Raw genomic sequence first — 16,520 nt, 5'->3', positions numbered from 1 at the left:
AAGTACCTGGTATGCGTGGAAAGCGGTCCATAAACAAACCCTGGCCACTTTAGACGGGACCACTTTTAACCAACTTCTCAGCCTTGATAAATGACAGAACATATAGACCTTGGCATAGTGCTCCGGGGTCGAATAACAAGCTAAACATATTTGGTCCCGGTCGCAATAAAAGGCGGAACGACAGGTTCGACTATGAATGTAAGCTTAAAACCACTTCCGTTTGAAGGATGCTGCACCCACAAAGAACGAGGGCATACGCAGAATCCTTCGTCGAGCGGAGAAATGACTTTACAGGCAGAAAAAGGAAGTCTGGGAGAACCAACCGGTCCGTGAACTCGAAAAGTATAACTGGACCAGTCGTGGAAGTTTTACCAACCAACAAGTCAGCAGGATGAAGCCATAAACACCTCATCCTATCGATACAAAAAGGGAAATTTGATTTCCGACTGAATGGGCATATTGGAGCGATGGGTTGAATATTTTGGACTGCTTAAAAGCTAGATTATCGGCGAGTTGGAGGTCCCGCCAACTGAAGACGATGGACACCACCAAGCACGGAAGAAATATGGTTGTCATTTACCCCTTGGTGGGATATAGCGCCATCATTCAAGGTTGCCTTAAATGCCCTTCAACTCCCCCCATGACTTCCCGAGACACCCGCACTCCTCCTCTACTGTTCTGCGCCAAGTTCCCTCGGGGCGAACAACTCGTCGGCCATATTGGGAAAGTGGATTCCACTCCCTGGCGTCATTCGCAATGTAACTGTCGCCCCTTCTTAATCCACTCCCACATCCGTCTTCTGATCACCATGCGTATGAGTGCCAGGCCTTGTGCCTGTGTGGTTGTGGTCTGGTTGTGGATAAAATCCGGCTCAATAGGTATAGGTTGGGCCGTATAGGAGAGGATGATCCAGCTCGAAAAGTCTCTGAAGGAAATATCTATGGTAGAAAAAGAAGACGTAGCATACCCTGCCTAAGATGGAGCGATGTCGTAGGCCAACACGCTAGACGGCTTTTAGCGATATCGAATTGGTGGTCCTCGGCGTAAAACTGGGCTGTAAGGAGTTTCTTATTAAGGCAGGCCGAAACCGGATACCGCTTGTTGTGTCATTGATAATGATGATTCTGAATTCATTTTTTTATTGATTGGATTTTTGCTGAATTTGCTTTTGTAAACGACTAGGTATGTATTCCTAGGCAATGAGTTTATTGCCCGGTAGAATGAGCATTTAATCCTTACAGCAGCTAGAAAAACATACAAACCCAGCATACGCGGTCGAGAGCCATATATCCAATCCAATTGCTCGGCTATTATGCAACTCAATAGAGAGAGTTGGACTAAACTAGTTCAATCACAAGAATAGGCAAATAATAAACTGCTGGAAAGATTTGTTGATCGTATTACTTCTTTGTCTAACAGATTAAAACTAAGCTGAAGCGGTTCTGCATCACTGCTCGTTGTGCGCCACTATATTAGGGCAGGACAGGAAAAATAATGCCCCTCCCCAACTTCGTTGAATTAAACGTACGACTCAAATACTTGGAGACAAATAAAAAACGAGTGACAACTCTATTGTCGACTATAACAACTTTCAAAGGCACCGACCAGTTAAGCGGCTTAAGAACTACTTCGCGGATACTATCTAAGGATCACACGTTTCTTTGGGGCTCAACGGGAAAGCTGAAATGCATTGACAGAAACACCGGGTTAGAGAAATAAAAGGTCAAGTTGATTATTAAATTATTTTTATTAATGTCTATAAAACCTATACATATACATATGTCATCATTCTTAAGAAAACAAAGCAATGCAACAGCCGCTGAAAGTATATATGTATATCACTTATCAATTGTTTCAACATTTTCAAATAAAAATGGTAGGGACTACCGTTTTCCGTTTTCCATTCCAAAAACATATAAACTAAATACAAAGTAATAAGACACAACGTGACAGAATCATATTAATATCTTCTCTAAGCGAACGTCTTCCTTATATTAATTGATTAAAAAATGAATGAAGAAGATAAAGAAAGCTATTTCAAGATATAATATTTTCTGAAGTTTCTAGAACAATTTTACTTTATTTTAGATTTGATCTTTCATCCAGACTTTTTTTTGACAAAATGAAGTTGCCTGCAAAAGAAGAGTGAATTTGTCATATGAAAAACTCGCTAATTACTGGAAGGTATGCATTTTCTTTACTTACATTACAGTCACGTGCGCTCTCATTGGAACTGCACCAATAAGATGGGCCATAGGTGCATTTGCTGCCTCCCAAGTCTCTCTTCGCAATGCGTTTACCTGACAGTGAAACAGGACACATTTTTATATAAAATGGTTTAAACTATCAATTCTTCTTACTTGTTTTTGATTTTATCTTCACAAATTCCAAACCGGATGGCTCTTTCTTGAAGCACATTCCGATCTTTGGACAGATCGCGGATATTTCAGTGTTGTCACGGAGCAAGTTAACAATGCTTGGACCGTAGTACTTCAACATCTCAGAGCACTGCAAGCAAACATGTTAAGAAATATGCATCAGAAAATTTTTCTTTTTCACTCTTCACCTTGCTGTAGTATTGTCCCGGTAAAGAATTGCATCCTTCATCTGACAGCTTATCAGTATCATCATTGAAATCTGGTTTACTGACAATACCGCTAACCGCTACTACGGCTCCATGGCAAACGCCACACTCAATTACTTCATCTGCGAATAGTATTACATAGCGTCAACTTTCCTCATTATTTACTAGTTTCGTACCTGTGAGTTGGTAGTTCATTTCCTGGCACAAATTAATCTTGGTGCAAACTTCTTTCGGAGGAACGGTGCCAATAATGGCAATAACTAAATCGGCATATTTCTCAATGAATTGGTCGCATTGATGGGCAACGGTCTTGGGCATTTTTGAACAGATATTCAAAACTGCATGTTTGATTTCTTCCTGGAGTTGAGAATGAATTTAATGAAAGTGAAACGATAGCAACGTAAGGTAAATTGCGACAACTCACCTGTGTCTTCTTATCAGCCAACTCAGTCTCTAGTTTTGCCATTACGAACTCACAAACGATACAAACGGGGGCATCTCTTACTGTGGTCACATCGATAATGTCATCCATGGCGATCATTGGATCGGATCCGAACTCAGCATTCTCCGATGGTACAGCTATAACGGAAACACTTATTGCCTCATCAATATCAACTGAAACCAAAAATTAAAAGATTCAAAGACGAAAAAAAATTAATGAAAATGAGTCTTACGATCGTCAGCAGCCTCAGGTGTTGAGCACAATCCCATTATGCGGCAAATTTGTTTAGGTGCCAGTTCCTTTAGCAACAAATCGGTGATCTGATCGCCGTGTTTCTCGACGAAACTTTCACATTTATGCTTTATCTTTCCAAGCTTTTTGCAAACGCGTTCTAAAGCGTGTTTGATTTCCTCCTGGAATTGATAAACGACATTATGGAATATGATGTGTTTAGTGAAAGTCATAAAACTAAATGTACATTCAAACAATTGTGTTGCAGAATGTCTAAGGGAATGACGGTTTTCCTAATGATTCTAGCGATAAATTACTTTGCAGAACTTCATAAGTGGCGACTAGAGAACGAAATTTAGAGTGCAGCTTCTTTGTCGTATCAATGTGTATCTTTTCTGAAAACATTCTTTATTGTATTGCATACACATATTGGACCAGAATCTCGTTCAAAGCTCAGTGTTGAGGGACTGATTTACCAATACGTTTAGCGCTCCGGTAAACTGTGTAATATCAGTTGCACCCGCTCAGCTGTCCTTCCACTTAAATAAACTTTGGAATTAACTTTTGTTGTCTTGACCACACAATATAATGTTACTTAATTAAATTAGAGCCCGTTGAACTACGAATCTTATCCAGAAAGTAAGTGTAATGGAGTACTCATGGCCATAGGGAATGGACCGCATTAAAAGTAGCTTGACTATCGCTGCAGATGGCGACACGTCAGCTCTCCACTCGTAGGTTGCTGTTCTTAGGATCGCACACACTTCAGCTTGAAAGACGGTTGCATATTGACCCAAGGAAGAAGCCCACATCTTGTTTTTATCCGAAAGATAGACTCTTGCTTCTGAAACCTGTTTTGCTTTTGAGCCGTTGGTGTAGAAGACCAAATTCTTCTGAATCGGCCTCAGTTTTCTCTTCGTTTGAGGTTAATTTTATATCTTTTGCCAAACAAATGAATGTGAATCCGAAGCATTTAAAGAAGTGTGTTTAGTTCTCCCCATATCTCTTCTCCCATGTTTTGTGGATAGCACGCTATTCTCAAGTTCAGGTAAAAGAAGAGGATTTGGACCAACGTACTTGGTACTATTCTCAATAAAAACACGTGTTTGTGGAAAATGAGAAAAAAGTAGCAGTGGATACCCAACTTAGTTGAAATAACTTTATCATATTGCATTCTACTTGATCTCACCCTTCCGCCAAGCGGGTCTAAAGTAATTGACTTGGTCCTCCAAGTTGAGAGTTCAGAGCGATGGGCTTACGACCTGTTATCCACCAAAAAACCTAACACCATGTACAGTCACAGGATAAACAGTCTTCGACAGGATGACATCGTGGAAACGACCGCGCAAGCGAATGAATGACTATGGATAACGTGAGTTCGGAGTCGCTTTCTTATTGACTTCAAACCTATAAAAAATTCGCGTCAAAGCAAAGTTTTTTAATATATGGCTTGTCAACAAACACGCCCCAACTGACGAAAAAGATGACTAAATCAAGAAGCAATTTTACGATAGCCTTGGAAGACTATACTCGTATAACTCATTGCCTCTGAATGATGTTAAGATATCGTTCGATTTCAACGCCAAAGTTGGGAACGGGAGGGCACGTCGACGAACGACTGGGGGAACAGTCTTCATAATATATCTCATGACAACGGTCTGCACCGCATTAACTTTTCAAGTAGCAGAAATTTAATTTTTAATCATAAAAGGAAATGGGCGTCAAATGGCATACCGTCAACCAGATAGACAACGTTCTTTTCAAGATTATTTAGTATCCTCGACGTGAGATCATATCGAGCATGGTGGAACTCCGAACACCACATGGTAAAAAGCTTTTACAGGTTAGTGAATCTCAGAGACATGCGAAATAAAAAATAACCCACTTGAAAATGAGGTTGGAAATCTAAAAAATGGATCGAATGGCGGAAAAACGAACAATTAGGTCCTATTTTCCAGAATTTCAGAGCCCGTATATGACACCTAAAACGCGCTATCAAAACAACAGCAGAAGAAGTGATTGAATATGAAACCCGGCGCCGAAGAAATAATTGGTTATATGATGGGTGCCAGGAACCGCGTGACAAGAAAAAGCAGGCATGCAGACGCGATATAGAGCAAAGCACAAAGAAGAAGAAAGAAAATTACGAAAATCTCGAAAGAGCAATATTAAAGGCAAAAGAAACTAAAACAATTTAGCGAGGAATTAAAGAAAATTTAAGATAACCTTGCGGATAACAACACAAGACAAGTCTACAAAGTAGGGAATAGCCTGAGTCGTGAATATCAATCCACAAAAAAATTCAACGCCTAGCATACTACTGAATCATCAGAATCTATAAGAATCATGGTCGAGCATAATGGGAACATTGAAACGAAAACATTGGAAGGAATAGCCCATGGACCATGAAAACTATCCATAATTTGGTTCTCTCCATCTGGAGCCATGAACAGACTCCTTACGGAGTGGTCAAAAATTGTGATATGCCAGTCCACAAAAAAGTGACAAGGTGACATACGAGAATTACAGAGGCATCTCACTACTTGTAGATCCTACAAGATTCTCACGAAAATACTAGAGAGAAGAAGTAGACTAGACCGATAAGAGGATTAGTGAATACCAAGGAGTTTTTCGGACTGGAATATCGACAACTGGCCAGCTATTTATGATCAAACAGGTGCTAGAAAAATGCTGGGAATTCAACATCGACCATCAAATATTCGGTGAGCATATGAGAGTATTAATCGAAATGTATTGGACAAAGTAATATTTGGCTTAGGAATTCTAGCAAAACTGCTAAGCTTTATCAGAATGGCAATGCCCTATACAACAGTTCAGGTCAGAATTCATAATAACCTGATAGACGGGTTTGAGGCAAACGTCGGGCTAAAACAAGGAGATGAGCTGCGCCTCTACTGTTCAATCTGGCAGTGGAGCAGGTTATTCGAAAGTCCTACCACGATATCAACATCATGGCGCAATTTGCTATATCAGCAACAGAGCTTTTTATAAACCCCGATAAAAGGACTAGACCAAAACTATTACGTAAGCGAGAAAAGTGACGCCTACCAGACAAAATATAGCGATTGACGAGTGCAACTTGGAAAATGTATGCAACTTTATATACTTGTTGTTCTTAATTTTTTTAATTATTTTTGTTTGCCTGTCGTTGCCTTTTATCGTATTGCTTCACCTCCACACATCTATATACACCACGTATATGCTTATATACAAATATATACATATTTTCTACATTACGTTTAAATACAATTATGCCGCTAAAAATGGACACAATAATTGAAATAGGTGTCCGCGTAAATATGCAATTAACAACATTCTTGGAACGGAATGTGAGTCATCAAAACTTTAGCATAACATAGACCTTAGATTATTTAATGGAAGTATCATCCACACTATGCTCTTTGGCGGATTCACAAGGCACACAGTCAAAGTCTCCTCCCACTTTTCAGACTTGCATATTTTATCTTTGAAACCGTCTTCTCCGGAATGTGACGCTCCTCCCTTCTTTAGCATAGCTAGAAAGATGACATCCATGCCCGGTGTTCAAAAAACAGGATAGTATCTCTCGCCCTTTCAATGATATTCACGGTTCTTGCAATGTTTCAATTCCCCTGGCAACATTATGGTATTAAAAGATTTAAATCAAACTATCTCCCCTCTCCCCACTTCGGTCTGCTGTTTTTTTGGTTGATGTTCTTCCAAGAGGGTCTGTACTGAGTTAATTCTCGGTTTTCTAAGAGAATTAAGCATGGCCAACTCATTCTTTTTAAAGATTCTGCACAGCGTTGAAGTCTTCTCCGTCCAGCTCCTTACGAACTTTTTACGAGCCTTTTATATTCATGCTTTGAGTTCCTAAAGGTTAACCAGTCTTCATTCTGACTCCTTTTACAAGCACGAATCATGATTTCCTGCGTTTTTGCAGTTTTCTGTTCTATCAAGCAACCCTTTTATCGCTTTTGCATCTGGCAATAGGACAATCCTGTTTAAAACACTGTAAATGTTTGCGATTCAAAAGTTCCAATTGAATTTCTATCGCTAAGGAATCCTTAATCGTCTAGGAATTCTTGGTCGTCAACACCGGCCAATGTCTAATCAACTATAACCTTTTTGAAGTGCAGATTAAGTCAAGCTTGGGTCAATTACTTCACTTTTTTCAAGTCTCACATGCGTAGGGCGTACGTGCGCAGTCATGATGGAATCAAATAGCTTCTCTCCTCCAGAATTACATTTGCTACTCACCCAACAAATATGTTGAGCATTTGCCAGTGCAACTTACTAAGGAAGGAGGTTTTTAGAATCGATTTTTTAATGAACAGACTGTTATCTCAGAATAGCTTAGCTATCTCAGAATATACGCTACAGAAATTCAATAGCGGCATTCGCGTTTTTTTAGATTTTATGGGCCTAGAACCAAACGATCATTGGCTGCAGGTCGAATGGCCAGGAGGTAGTCACCTTATGTCCATACGAAATCTTGTAGAGCTTTGTAAATAGCGTATTTATAAATACTTATTCATGTCCGAAAGGCGGCTTTTCAAACACCTTTTTCTCAATGTTACGTTTTTCAAAAATTGAAATTGTTTTGAACAACTGTAGATTTTTGATTTTGACTATTTTCAACTACATTTATTGTTAGAAAATAAGTTAGTGATGTAAAACTAAAACCTTTTCGATTTCAGATAAAAATTGGAGTTTCTACACGTCCCGCTCAACCGTCAGTGGAATAATGTCGCGTAACTTTGTAAGGCTTTGTATAAAACAAAACCTTATTAAAATCAGTTTACTGTCTGTCTGTCAGGTCTGTCCGTCACACGCATTTTGCTCGGAGACTAGAAGCGATTGACACCAAATTTGGTGGGGAGGTGGGAACTGTGAACGCTCACGTATACAGCGAGTTACATCCTTTTACGTCAAATTTAATGGGAGGTGGGGTCTCGGTTAGTACTTTCCGAAGGTGGTCTTAGTTTTAACATTTGTTGGAAAGGCGCGAAAAATGATTATTTATTTAACGGGGCCATTCTCAGAAACTGCCCAATCAAAAAATCTGAAAATTCAAGAGGCTGGAATTAGATGGTGCCTGGACTCCGAAATACTTTCCATACCGATATTCCTTCAAATAAAGTTAATAATCGTATATTACTAGAATTTTCAATATTTTGCTGCAGAACCCCCCCTCAACCTAACACCGCCAAATTTTGCAGCAATATAGGCTATAATATAGAGCTCGATTCTACCAAGTTTGGTTGCACGATTACTAACAAAGTTATAATAGGTCAAAGTTCTTACTTCTTTGAAAATTCAAGATATTGGATGTCAGTATCACCCGAATGTGTACATTCTCACATAATATATGCATATATTACGTTAATTTCTAATGGGACAAATGCACGCCCAAATGGCTTTATAAAAGAAATACACGAAACTTTTCATACCTGAAGCGTCCACCTTCCGGTTTCCCGACTTGTTTATTTTTGACTTCAATTTATCAAAAAGTTGTTCGGAATATGACTAACATAATGTCCAAATTTGATTGAATTTCAACTATTCTTCCCACTAACAAAAAAAAACGAATGCAAGTACGTGAAAAATCCCTTCTAAGTGGTGTTCCCCCTTAAGAGCTCAAAACCAGGCGGCGATGGCGGAGAACCATAAAAAGAATCATAACGTAAATTTTCAGAGGAGCATCTATGAAGTTTTTCGTCGTGTTATTAATCTGGTATTGAAAGATGGCCGCAACTAGGGTCTGGAAGCAGAATTGTCCCTGCATAGTTGTTTGTAACAATTTTGACATCGATCTTGATGATCTTTCGTCGTAAAAGATCCTAATCCCAACTCATCCAATACCATAGATTTTTTCAAATTGAACCCACGGCTCTTGAAACAGAAAAATGTAAGAATAGTTCTGCAGCCTTGTTCGTCTTGTTGCCAGCAGAAAGGAAGAAGCATGCTGCAAGTTGATTTGACTAATGTGTTTTGACATAAGCGTCGTCTCATACGGTCGGTGTATAATTATATTTTCCACCCACTCTACCGTTAAAGACCCATAAACTGGCAACGAGCCAGTTCCGTTCAAATCTCTAGCTTTCCTTCTTTCCGTTAAAGATGTAGAGGAATGTGCTAAGAGGTAGGATCTGTCCTGTAGTCTAAGCTAAAAAAAACTCCATGTTTGTAAATTTGTCTTTTTAGCGGTCATGAACTCTACCCTCCCGTGTCCGAAAACTGTTTACCTAACTAGCGAATGATTTCCCTTCCTTTCTTCGTAGCCAGGTATCCAACACCCCATATATTCTGTCCTGCATTGGTCAATATTTACAATGATGAACTTTGGCCAACCGTCTGAACTAAAAGCTGGGTGACCTGTGGGAGCCATTTTAAGACAGCATCATTGATGCACTCCAAATAGAGGAACCCATCGCGAAAACGTTGGCTTCGGTGCAGACTCCAAAATTTTTTTCCTCAGGCATTCTCGGAAGGGGGGGGGGGGGGGGAATAGGAAATATGCCTTCTTTTTTCCACCAGTTTCGTTGAAATTTCTCTCGTTAATTTGATCACTTCCCGACACACCGGTCCTAACACCCGCCAAAAGCGCGGAAGTAGGTCCTAGCGCGGAACACAACGAAGTGTTGCCCAGATGTGTTGATTTTACGCGCATTACTACTGAAGCGTCTGCTGGGACCAATATGGATTCCATCGGGGTTAAGAATTTGTCTCCACCTTTTTATCAAAGATTTGGCAAGATTCCTTGCGTCCGATTTTTCTAGACATTGCCCTACGTCCATGTCCTCATTTCTAAGAAATTTCGCCTTCTTTCTGTATTTTCCTTTGTCGTCGGCAGCCTTCTGTGAACCTAGGAAGGCTTCTGGTCCGCATGGCTCCACTTTCACATTCCGGGATTGGACCAGTTGCGACCTTATCACCAGCTTCCCTTTCCTCTTCTTTCAGGTAAAGTTAGAGAAAAGGGTTCTGACAGGCAGCATTTAGCATATAGTCATCCTTCCTAGTGGCCGAAGTTTCCTTCTGCCGAACTTCAACTAATCGGTTTGGACAGTAGAAGTTGGTTTGGTCGTATTCGGATTTTCAGTTTATTTCATCATGAGAGTATCGGAGGGAAAACCTATAAAATTAAACACCTTCCATGAACATTTCCATGTTGGCATAAGAAATCTAGTAACGGAAAACTTAGTGGGAATTCTTGCGTCTGTATTGCAAATTACATAAGCTTAGCTAATTCTACGCTACATTTTTGTTGTACATAAACAAGTTATACTCGTGGCGATTGGATTTACTGATAGATATTGATTTATAGGAATGCCGTACATTTTTTGCTTTAGATACGATATTTTTTATTGAATAGCTGAGAATATAGAATGAATGGTATCAATGAAGATTGTGTGTGAATAATTTTAAAACGGAATATAAAATCAAGATAATGATGACTTGAAAAGAAAAGATTCATGGCAATCTTATGATTTCTACAAATTACCGTTCTAGAAAAGATAAGCTCCATGCTATTTAGTGGGTTTCAAACAAATAGGACTTTTCGCCCAAACAACGCCTACTCGACTGCCACTCTTATGTTTAATGGTAGTTTCTTCAAATTTGTTTTTCGTAAATGAAAAATGAATGCATTGCAATTCCATTATGAACTGTTTTACATAATAAAATGCTAGCAGAATAGCTTTACTATTATTACTTTATGCAATTCGTTTCAAAATGATTGTCATAACTGTGAAATAAAATGCATGCAGGGGGAAGGGGATGTAACTATGGTTTCCCAAGTCTCTAGATACGACCATGCGAGATGTTATATGAAAGGTCTCAATTACTTTTTAAAACGAGTACTACTGTTACATTTTATAGTACGAACAAGGGTTCGACACACAGATTTGGAAAAATTATAATTTGATTATTATTGCTTACCATAGATATCATCCGTGAAAACTAAATCGTAAAAAGACGATTTATTATTTATCAGAGTAACTATTTCTTGTTGATATTTTCAATACGACTGAAAGAAAGCACAAACCGAAACGTTCGGCCTACATACTTATAATGAGCTAGATACTTCTTATCTTTCAGGTGGGTAATGCGTATAATAAGCCAGTACTATGCGGGATATTCGAATATTAATAAGGATTCACCCGCAGAGTGACAAGAGAATACAATAATTTTTTACCAAAAATAAAAAGTAGCTTCTCTCGGTTAGTCTTTTGATAGTAGGTGGCAATGGGGCGGCTAGTGTGTGATGACCGACGAAAGTTGACCAAAACATTCCTTTGGGCAGCGTCGTATAAAAATCAGCTAAGGGCAAGGAACACGAAATAGGTATCTGTAAAAATTTTCCTCCCTAAAAGTGGACTCATGGCTTTAAGGAGCAGAACGGTGTGGCTAAACAGAAAAATCATACTCTAGTTGAAATGAGCTAATATCTACTGATCCAATCTGGGCTTTCACCTTCATTTTGGGCAGAAGCAGTTTCGAGCTTCATCAGGAATCGCTGGAACACTGTTATGAGATGTTGATGGGAGAGACACCGGACGTTAGAGAAGTTTCAGAATTTTGTTTCCTCAGTTTACTGCTCTCATCGAACTAAGAGAACACGCAAGCTTGAACTATGTACATTTCGATACGAACTCTCGGGCTTTCAGAGTCCGGATCCCTGAGGAACACCAAGTAAAAAATTTTCGAAATATACTAGGTCTACCGGAAAGTTCTGTTCGATAGTGAGACTGGAAGTTTCAATCGATATGCATATGTTGATTTGAGACATATATGGTTGTATCTCTTTATCATTGCATTAACACACATGTACTGTATTTTGTTTGAGTTCCAACAAGGGAAAAATGCTAAAGGAGCGTGTCGAAATTTAGTGGATGTTTTTGATTGATGACGACAATATCATGACTATGATAGAACAAGATCCCTTTTTGACAACATCGGAGATTGCAGAGAGGCTGAGTTCAACTCAGCAAACCATTTCCAACCATATTCGGGGGCTAGGATTTCCCTATAAATACTCCAGATGGGTGCCTCTTGAATTAAGCGAGAAAAATTTGTATGATCGAGTTGTCATATGCACATCTCTACTTGTTCGGTACAAAATGAACCTTTCTTGGACCGAATGATAACTGGTGACGAAAAGTGGATTACATGCGAAAACATCATGAGGAAAAGAGGATATTGCAAGCCCGGACAGCCTACCCCTCCACTTCTAAGCCGAGTCAGGCATTAGTTGAGTTTTTCGCCTCTAAAAATAGATCATTTTTTTTTTAAATGGCATTTACAAGTTGCCATTACGCTGGCAAGAAGTCATAAGTAACGATGGAAGGTATGTATATTCTACAATCAATTTTATTATATGCATGAAAATTGTGTTATTTTCTTTCAATTCAAAAACGGACAGAACTTTCCGGTAGACCTTATACTAATTCTTGAAAGAGTGTCGAAAGGCAGAAAAAGACCAATATAAAGGTTTTTATCCGGAGCAAGTTGGTGGATACCCTTGGACACGACTTCGATGTTAACAGTATCACCGAGTTGGTGAGACACCGGACTCAACAAAAATTCCACCTTTTGAGGATGTGAATCTAGCTCCAATTCTAGATGCGGTTGCAGCTTCGACGAAGTGTACACCATGAAGACAGAAAAAAGTCCTCATAGAAAAACCAGATAGACTAAAAGAGTATCACGTTATTTAAAAGAAAGTCGACGAAGATCCAAACACCGTATGCCTAATTCCAGTTGAACCTCCAGTTTCTGATCCAGAAAGAAACCAATAAATGAAGGCACTGGCTGAGGCATTTTTGTCGATATTAAAGAACGATATTTGGGATAAAGTGGAACGTCCGATCGGCCAATAGTAGGAAGTTGAATAGTCCTCAAGAATAAATGTGGCACTGATGGTTCAACAACAGTCCGACGTCTCCACAGCTTTTTCAAAGGTTATTAGAGAAGAAATTCAGCTTAAGTAGCATCCAAGGACATTTTGGACATTGCCGAGATGTTGTCCAAGCTAGTTTCAGGGAACAGAGTATGTCATTCAAAGAGTTAAATATTTTTGGGGCAGATCAAATGTCGGGCATGCGAGTATATATATGAACGAATGTCGGCCTGTCACCCAGCTAGCAAACCGCTTGACCCATCAATGAAACTGTCGAAGGCTGGCGATTGGACCGCATAATATAGAGAAAAGCCGCTGTACAGTGAGCTCGTGGAAGTGCTCATGTATGAATCAGTCGCGACTCGCACTGTTATATTGCACCCTACTAATGTTTTGAGTCAATTTAATGACTATTTCGGGACCAGTCACCGGCAAGCTGCGAAGCCCTTGTTGTATTAATGTAAAGGTACTCGAGACTTGGAAATCATTATTATAATGAGAGCAGGTTGCCTGACAGGTTACGTCGCCAATGATTGTCCCGCGTACTTCCATGACAAGATCATAATCCGGGAATGTTTTCATCATGAGTGGAGGTTCGATCTCTTGGAAATCAAGAAAACGGTGACATTTTCACCCACAGAGTCAAAGTATTTGGTTTTGAGTGATGCTTCCAAGGAAGTAATTCATCTGCGATGATTGTTTGGAGAAACTACCATGCTCTGAACCATGACGGTACATATCGACAGTAAAGGAGCGAAGAATGTCACTCACGTACGGAATACATTCAGAAGATGCGACTTCGTGTGCGACTCTTTTCGGTAGGCTGACTCTTTCCGACTCATTTCAATTTGTTGAGGCGATACACAGGAGTATCTTAAAAGAGTCAGCATTATTCACCTCACCTATAACAGTATTACTGGCTAAAATAGACAGGGATTTACACAAACTTCAAATAATAATATTAATCGTTGGCGCAACAAGCCATACTCGATCAGGGCCTTGAAGTGTGTTAGAGCACTTCAACAGCAGCCCTCGACATACTTCAAAGATTATAGTTAATATATGTCCACGGTGATTCTAGTGAAACAATTAGGAAATTGAAATGCAAAACCGTGTCTGTCGCTAGTAGCGGTTTTTATTTCACAAATACCAGCATTTCGGGAACAGGCAGGGAGTAGACACCCGGACTGAAGAAGGGAACAAGTTTTTTTTGAAATATCGGTTTTTGTCAAATGAAAACCATTACTAACGACGGAGACCATGTTGCGTTTTAATCCCTTCAAAGACTAGTTTGTGCCCTACTAGGGCAATGAGAACATGCTCAACAGCACCCTTGGAAGTCCTACTTGTATTGACTTCTCTTCAATATAACACACAGATACAAGCAAGGAGCGCTATCTTCTGAATATCCAGTGGTATCAGGGAGGCGGAGAGCTGCGTAAATTTAAAAACGATTGACACCCTTTGCAGGTAGCTTTCCGAATTACTGATATCGAGGGACAGCATAACAATAAAGTTTCATTTCGATAAGAAATTTAAAAAGGGATGGAGCAATTCATAGCAATAGGAGTGGGTGCAGGGAAAATATACGCGGTAGATTTGCCTATTTTAAACTTCTAAAGAACTATAGGGGGCAGAATATCGTGACCTAACCTAAATGGTAGCCAGGCGACTATCAAGGCACTCAGATCCAACCAGGTGAACTTTAGATCGCTGAGGGAATACCTTAACAATGAATACGCTAGGCTCGCACAATAAGATCTGAATACTCTGATTTCCATTTGGCGAGGAAGGGAGCTGATACGTCGCTCTATGGGCTAGCTTTGGAATTACAATAGCTGAACCGCAGACGTATCTGCGGCAAGCGATGGAAAAACCTTTGAAAAATGGACATTAGTCGCACCATCTGTTCAACTTTAAAGCCGCCTATGACAGCATAGCCAGGATAAAACTGAACACCGTGATAAGAGAATTCGGTATCCCAACGAAATTGGTAAAACTGACTAGGCTGACCCTGACCAATGTGCGAGGCCAGATAAAAGCAGCAGTATCACTGTCAAGACCGTTCAACACCAACAACGGTCTAAGACAAGGGGATGCCCTATTATGCGTCCTCTTCAACCTGGCCCTGGAGAAAATGATTCGCGATGCCGATGTCAATGTGAGAGGCACCATCCTCTTCAAATCCACCCAACTACTGGCCTATGCTGACGATATCGTCATCATGCGAAGAATAGCCCAAGATGTACGCTCTACCTTCATCCAGATCGAGCAGCCGGCGCGAGATCTCTCTGCACATTAATGAAGGCAAGACGAAGTACATGGTGGCAACGTCAGCGCCAAAAACCAAAAGAACGAACAACATCGAATCGCACTGGCCAAACGAAAACAATGAAGATAGGAGACTACAACTTTGAGATTGTTGATAATTTCTCCTATCTAGGGTCGAAAATCACAACCGATAACAGTTATGACGATGAAAATCCGCGCACGGTTGTTGACAGCCAACAGAGCCTACTTTAGCTTACAAAAACTGTATCGCTCGGAACGTCTCACCATAGGATCAAAGCTCTTACTGTACAAGACTATGATCTTGCCAGTCGTCATGTATTCCTCGGAGACTTGGGGTTTTTGGAAAAAAGAAAACACGCGAACTCTTGGCCGCGTTCGAGAGAAGAATCCTCCGAAGAATTTTTGGCTCCTACATGAGGATGGACGATTCCGTAGCTTACATAACGACGAAATCTATGAGCGATACCATGACCGTCTGTGTCGTGTGTATAAAATTCGCCTCAACAGGTTGCAGTGGGCGGGTCACTTAATCCGTATGGATGTGTATGATCCCACCCGGAAAGTCTAAAAGGGCAATATATATGGCAGAAGCCTAATATGAAGCGTAGGCGTAGGTCAGGACGCTAGACAGCTTTTAGGGATATCGAATTGGTGGACTTCAGCGTAAAACCGTGATGTCTGGAGTTTATTTTATTAAGGCAGGCCTAGACCGGATACCGGTTTTTGAGCTGTTGATGATGATGATGTTATTAAGCTTCGTGAATATTTTGATTATTCGGGGTGAAATATCAAGATCAAGATCCAAACACTATGGGTTCTCGTTAATCAAGTAAGTATTTGTTTTGTGTCGTCGAATCGTTGAAAAATGTCGTCAATTTCCCTTATTTGACTAAGAAGAGGAAACGAATATGATTCAAGATTGTTTCGTTTCGTTTAATCACTTAAAGGCAATGATGGATCTTCGATTTTTTTCTCCTTTATATATTCAATCATATTTGGAGTTTCATATTCGTTTTAAAATTATTAAGTAATAATATTAATCGCTAACGATACGAAAGTTATTTCTAGCG

The 16,520-nt window shown here is 39.9% G+C and overlaps 1 protein-coding gene across 2 annotated transcripts in view; it reads right to left on the bottom strand.

Moving 5' to 3' along the window:
• Positions 1 to 1,730: 1,730 nt before the first annotated feature.
• LOC119649100 overlaps positions 1,731 to 16,520 on the bottom strand; it is a 33,043-nt gene continuing 18,253 nt past the window's right edge. Inside the window, exons 8-15 of one of the 2 annotated variants that reach the window (XM_038051104.1) lie at positions 11,199 to 11,219; positions 3,259 to 3,439; positions 3,009 to 3,199; positions 2,761 to 2,941; positions 2,567 to 2,706; positions 2,361 to 2,508; positions 2,206 to 2,300; positions 1,731 to 2,132 (exon numbers count right to left, since the gene is read on the bottom strand). In XM_038051104.1, coding sequence (XP_037907032.1) covers positions 2,085 to 2,132; positions 2,206 to 2,300; positions 2,361 to 2,508; positions 2,567 to 2,706; positions 2,761 to 2,941; positions 3,009 to 3,199; positions 3,259 to 3,439; positions 11,199 to 11,219 — 1,005 coding nt within the window. In that variant the 3' untranslated portion in view covers positions 1,731 to 2,084. The remainder of the gene's footprint in view (positions 2,133 to 2,205; positions 2,301 to 2,360; positions 2,509 to 2,566; positions 2,707 to 2,760; positions 2,942 to 3,008; positions 3,200 to 3,258; positions 3,440 to 11,198; positions 11,220 to 16,520) is intronic. The other variant, XM_038051112.1, reaches the window with a different exon arrangement.

The sequence above is a fragment of the Hermetia illucens genome, chromosome 1 (genome assembly GCF_905115235.1).
Source record: "Hermetia illucens chromosome 1, iHerIll2.2.curated.20191125, whole genome shotgun sequence".
In the NCBI taxonomy this organism is placed as follows: domain Eukaryota; kingdom Metazoa; phylum Arthropoda; class Insecta; order Diptera; family Stratiomyidae; genus Hermetia; species Hermetia illucens.
This window is presented reverse-complemented; position numbering and strand designations above follow the sequence as displayed.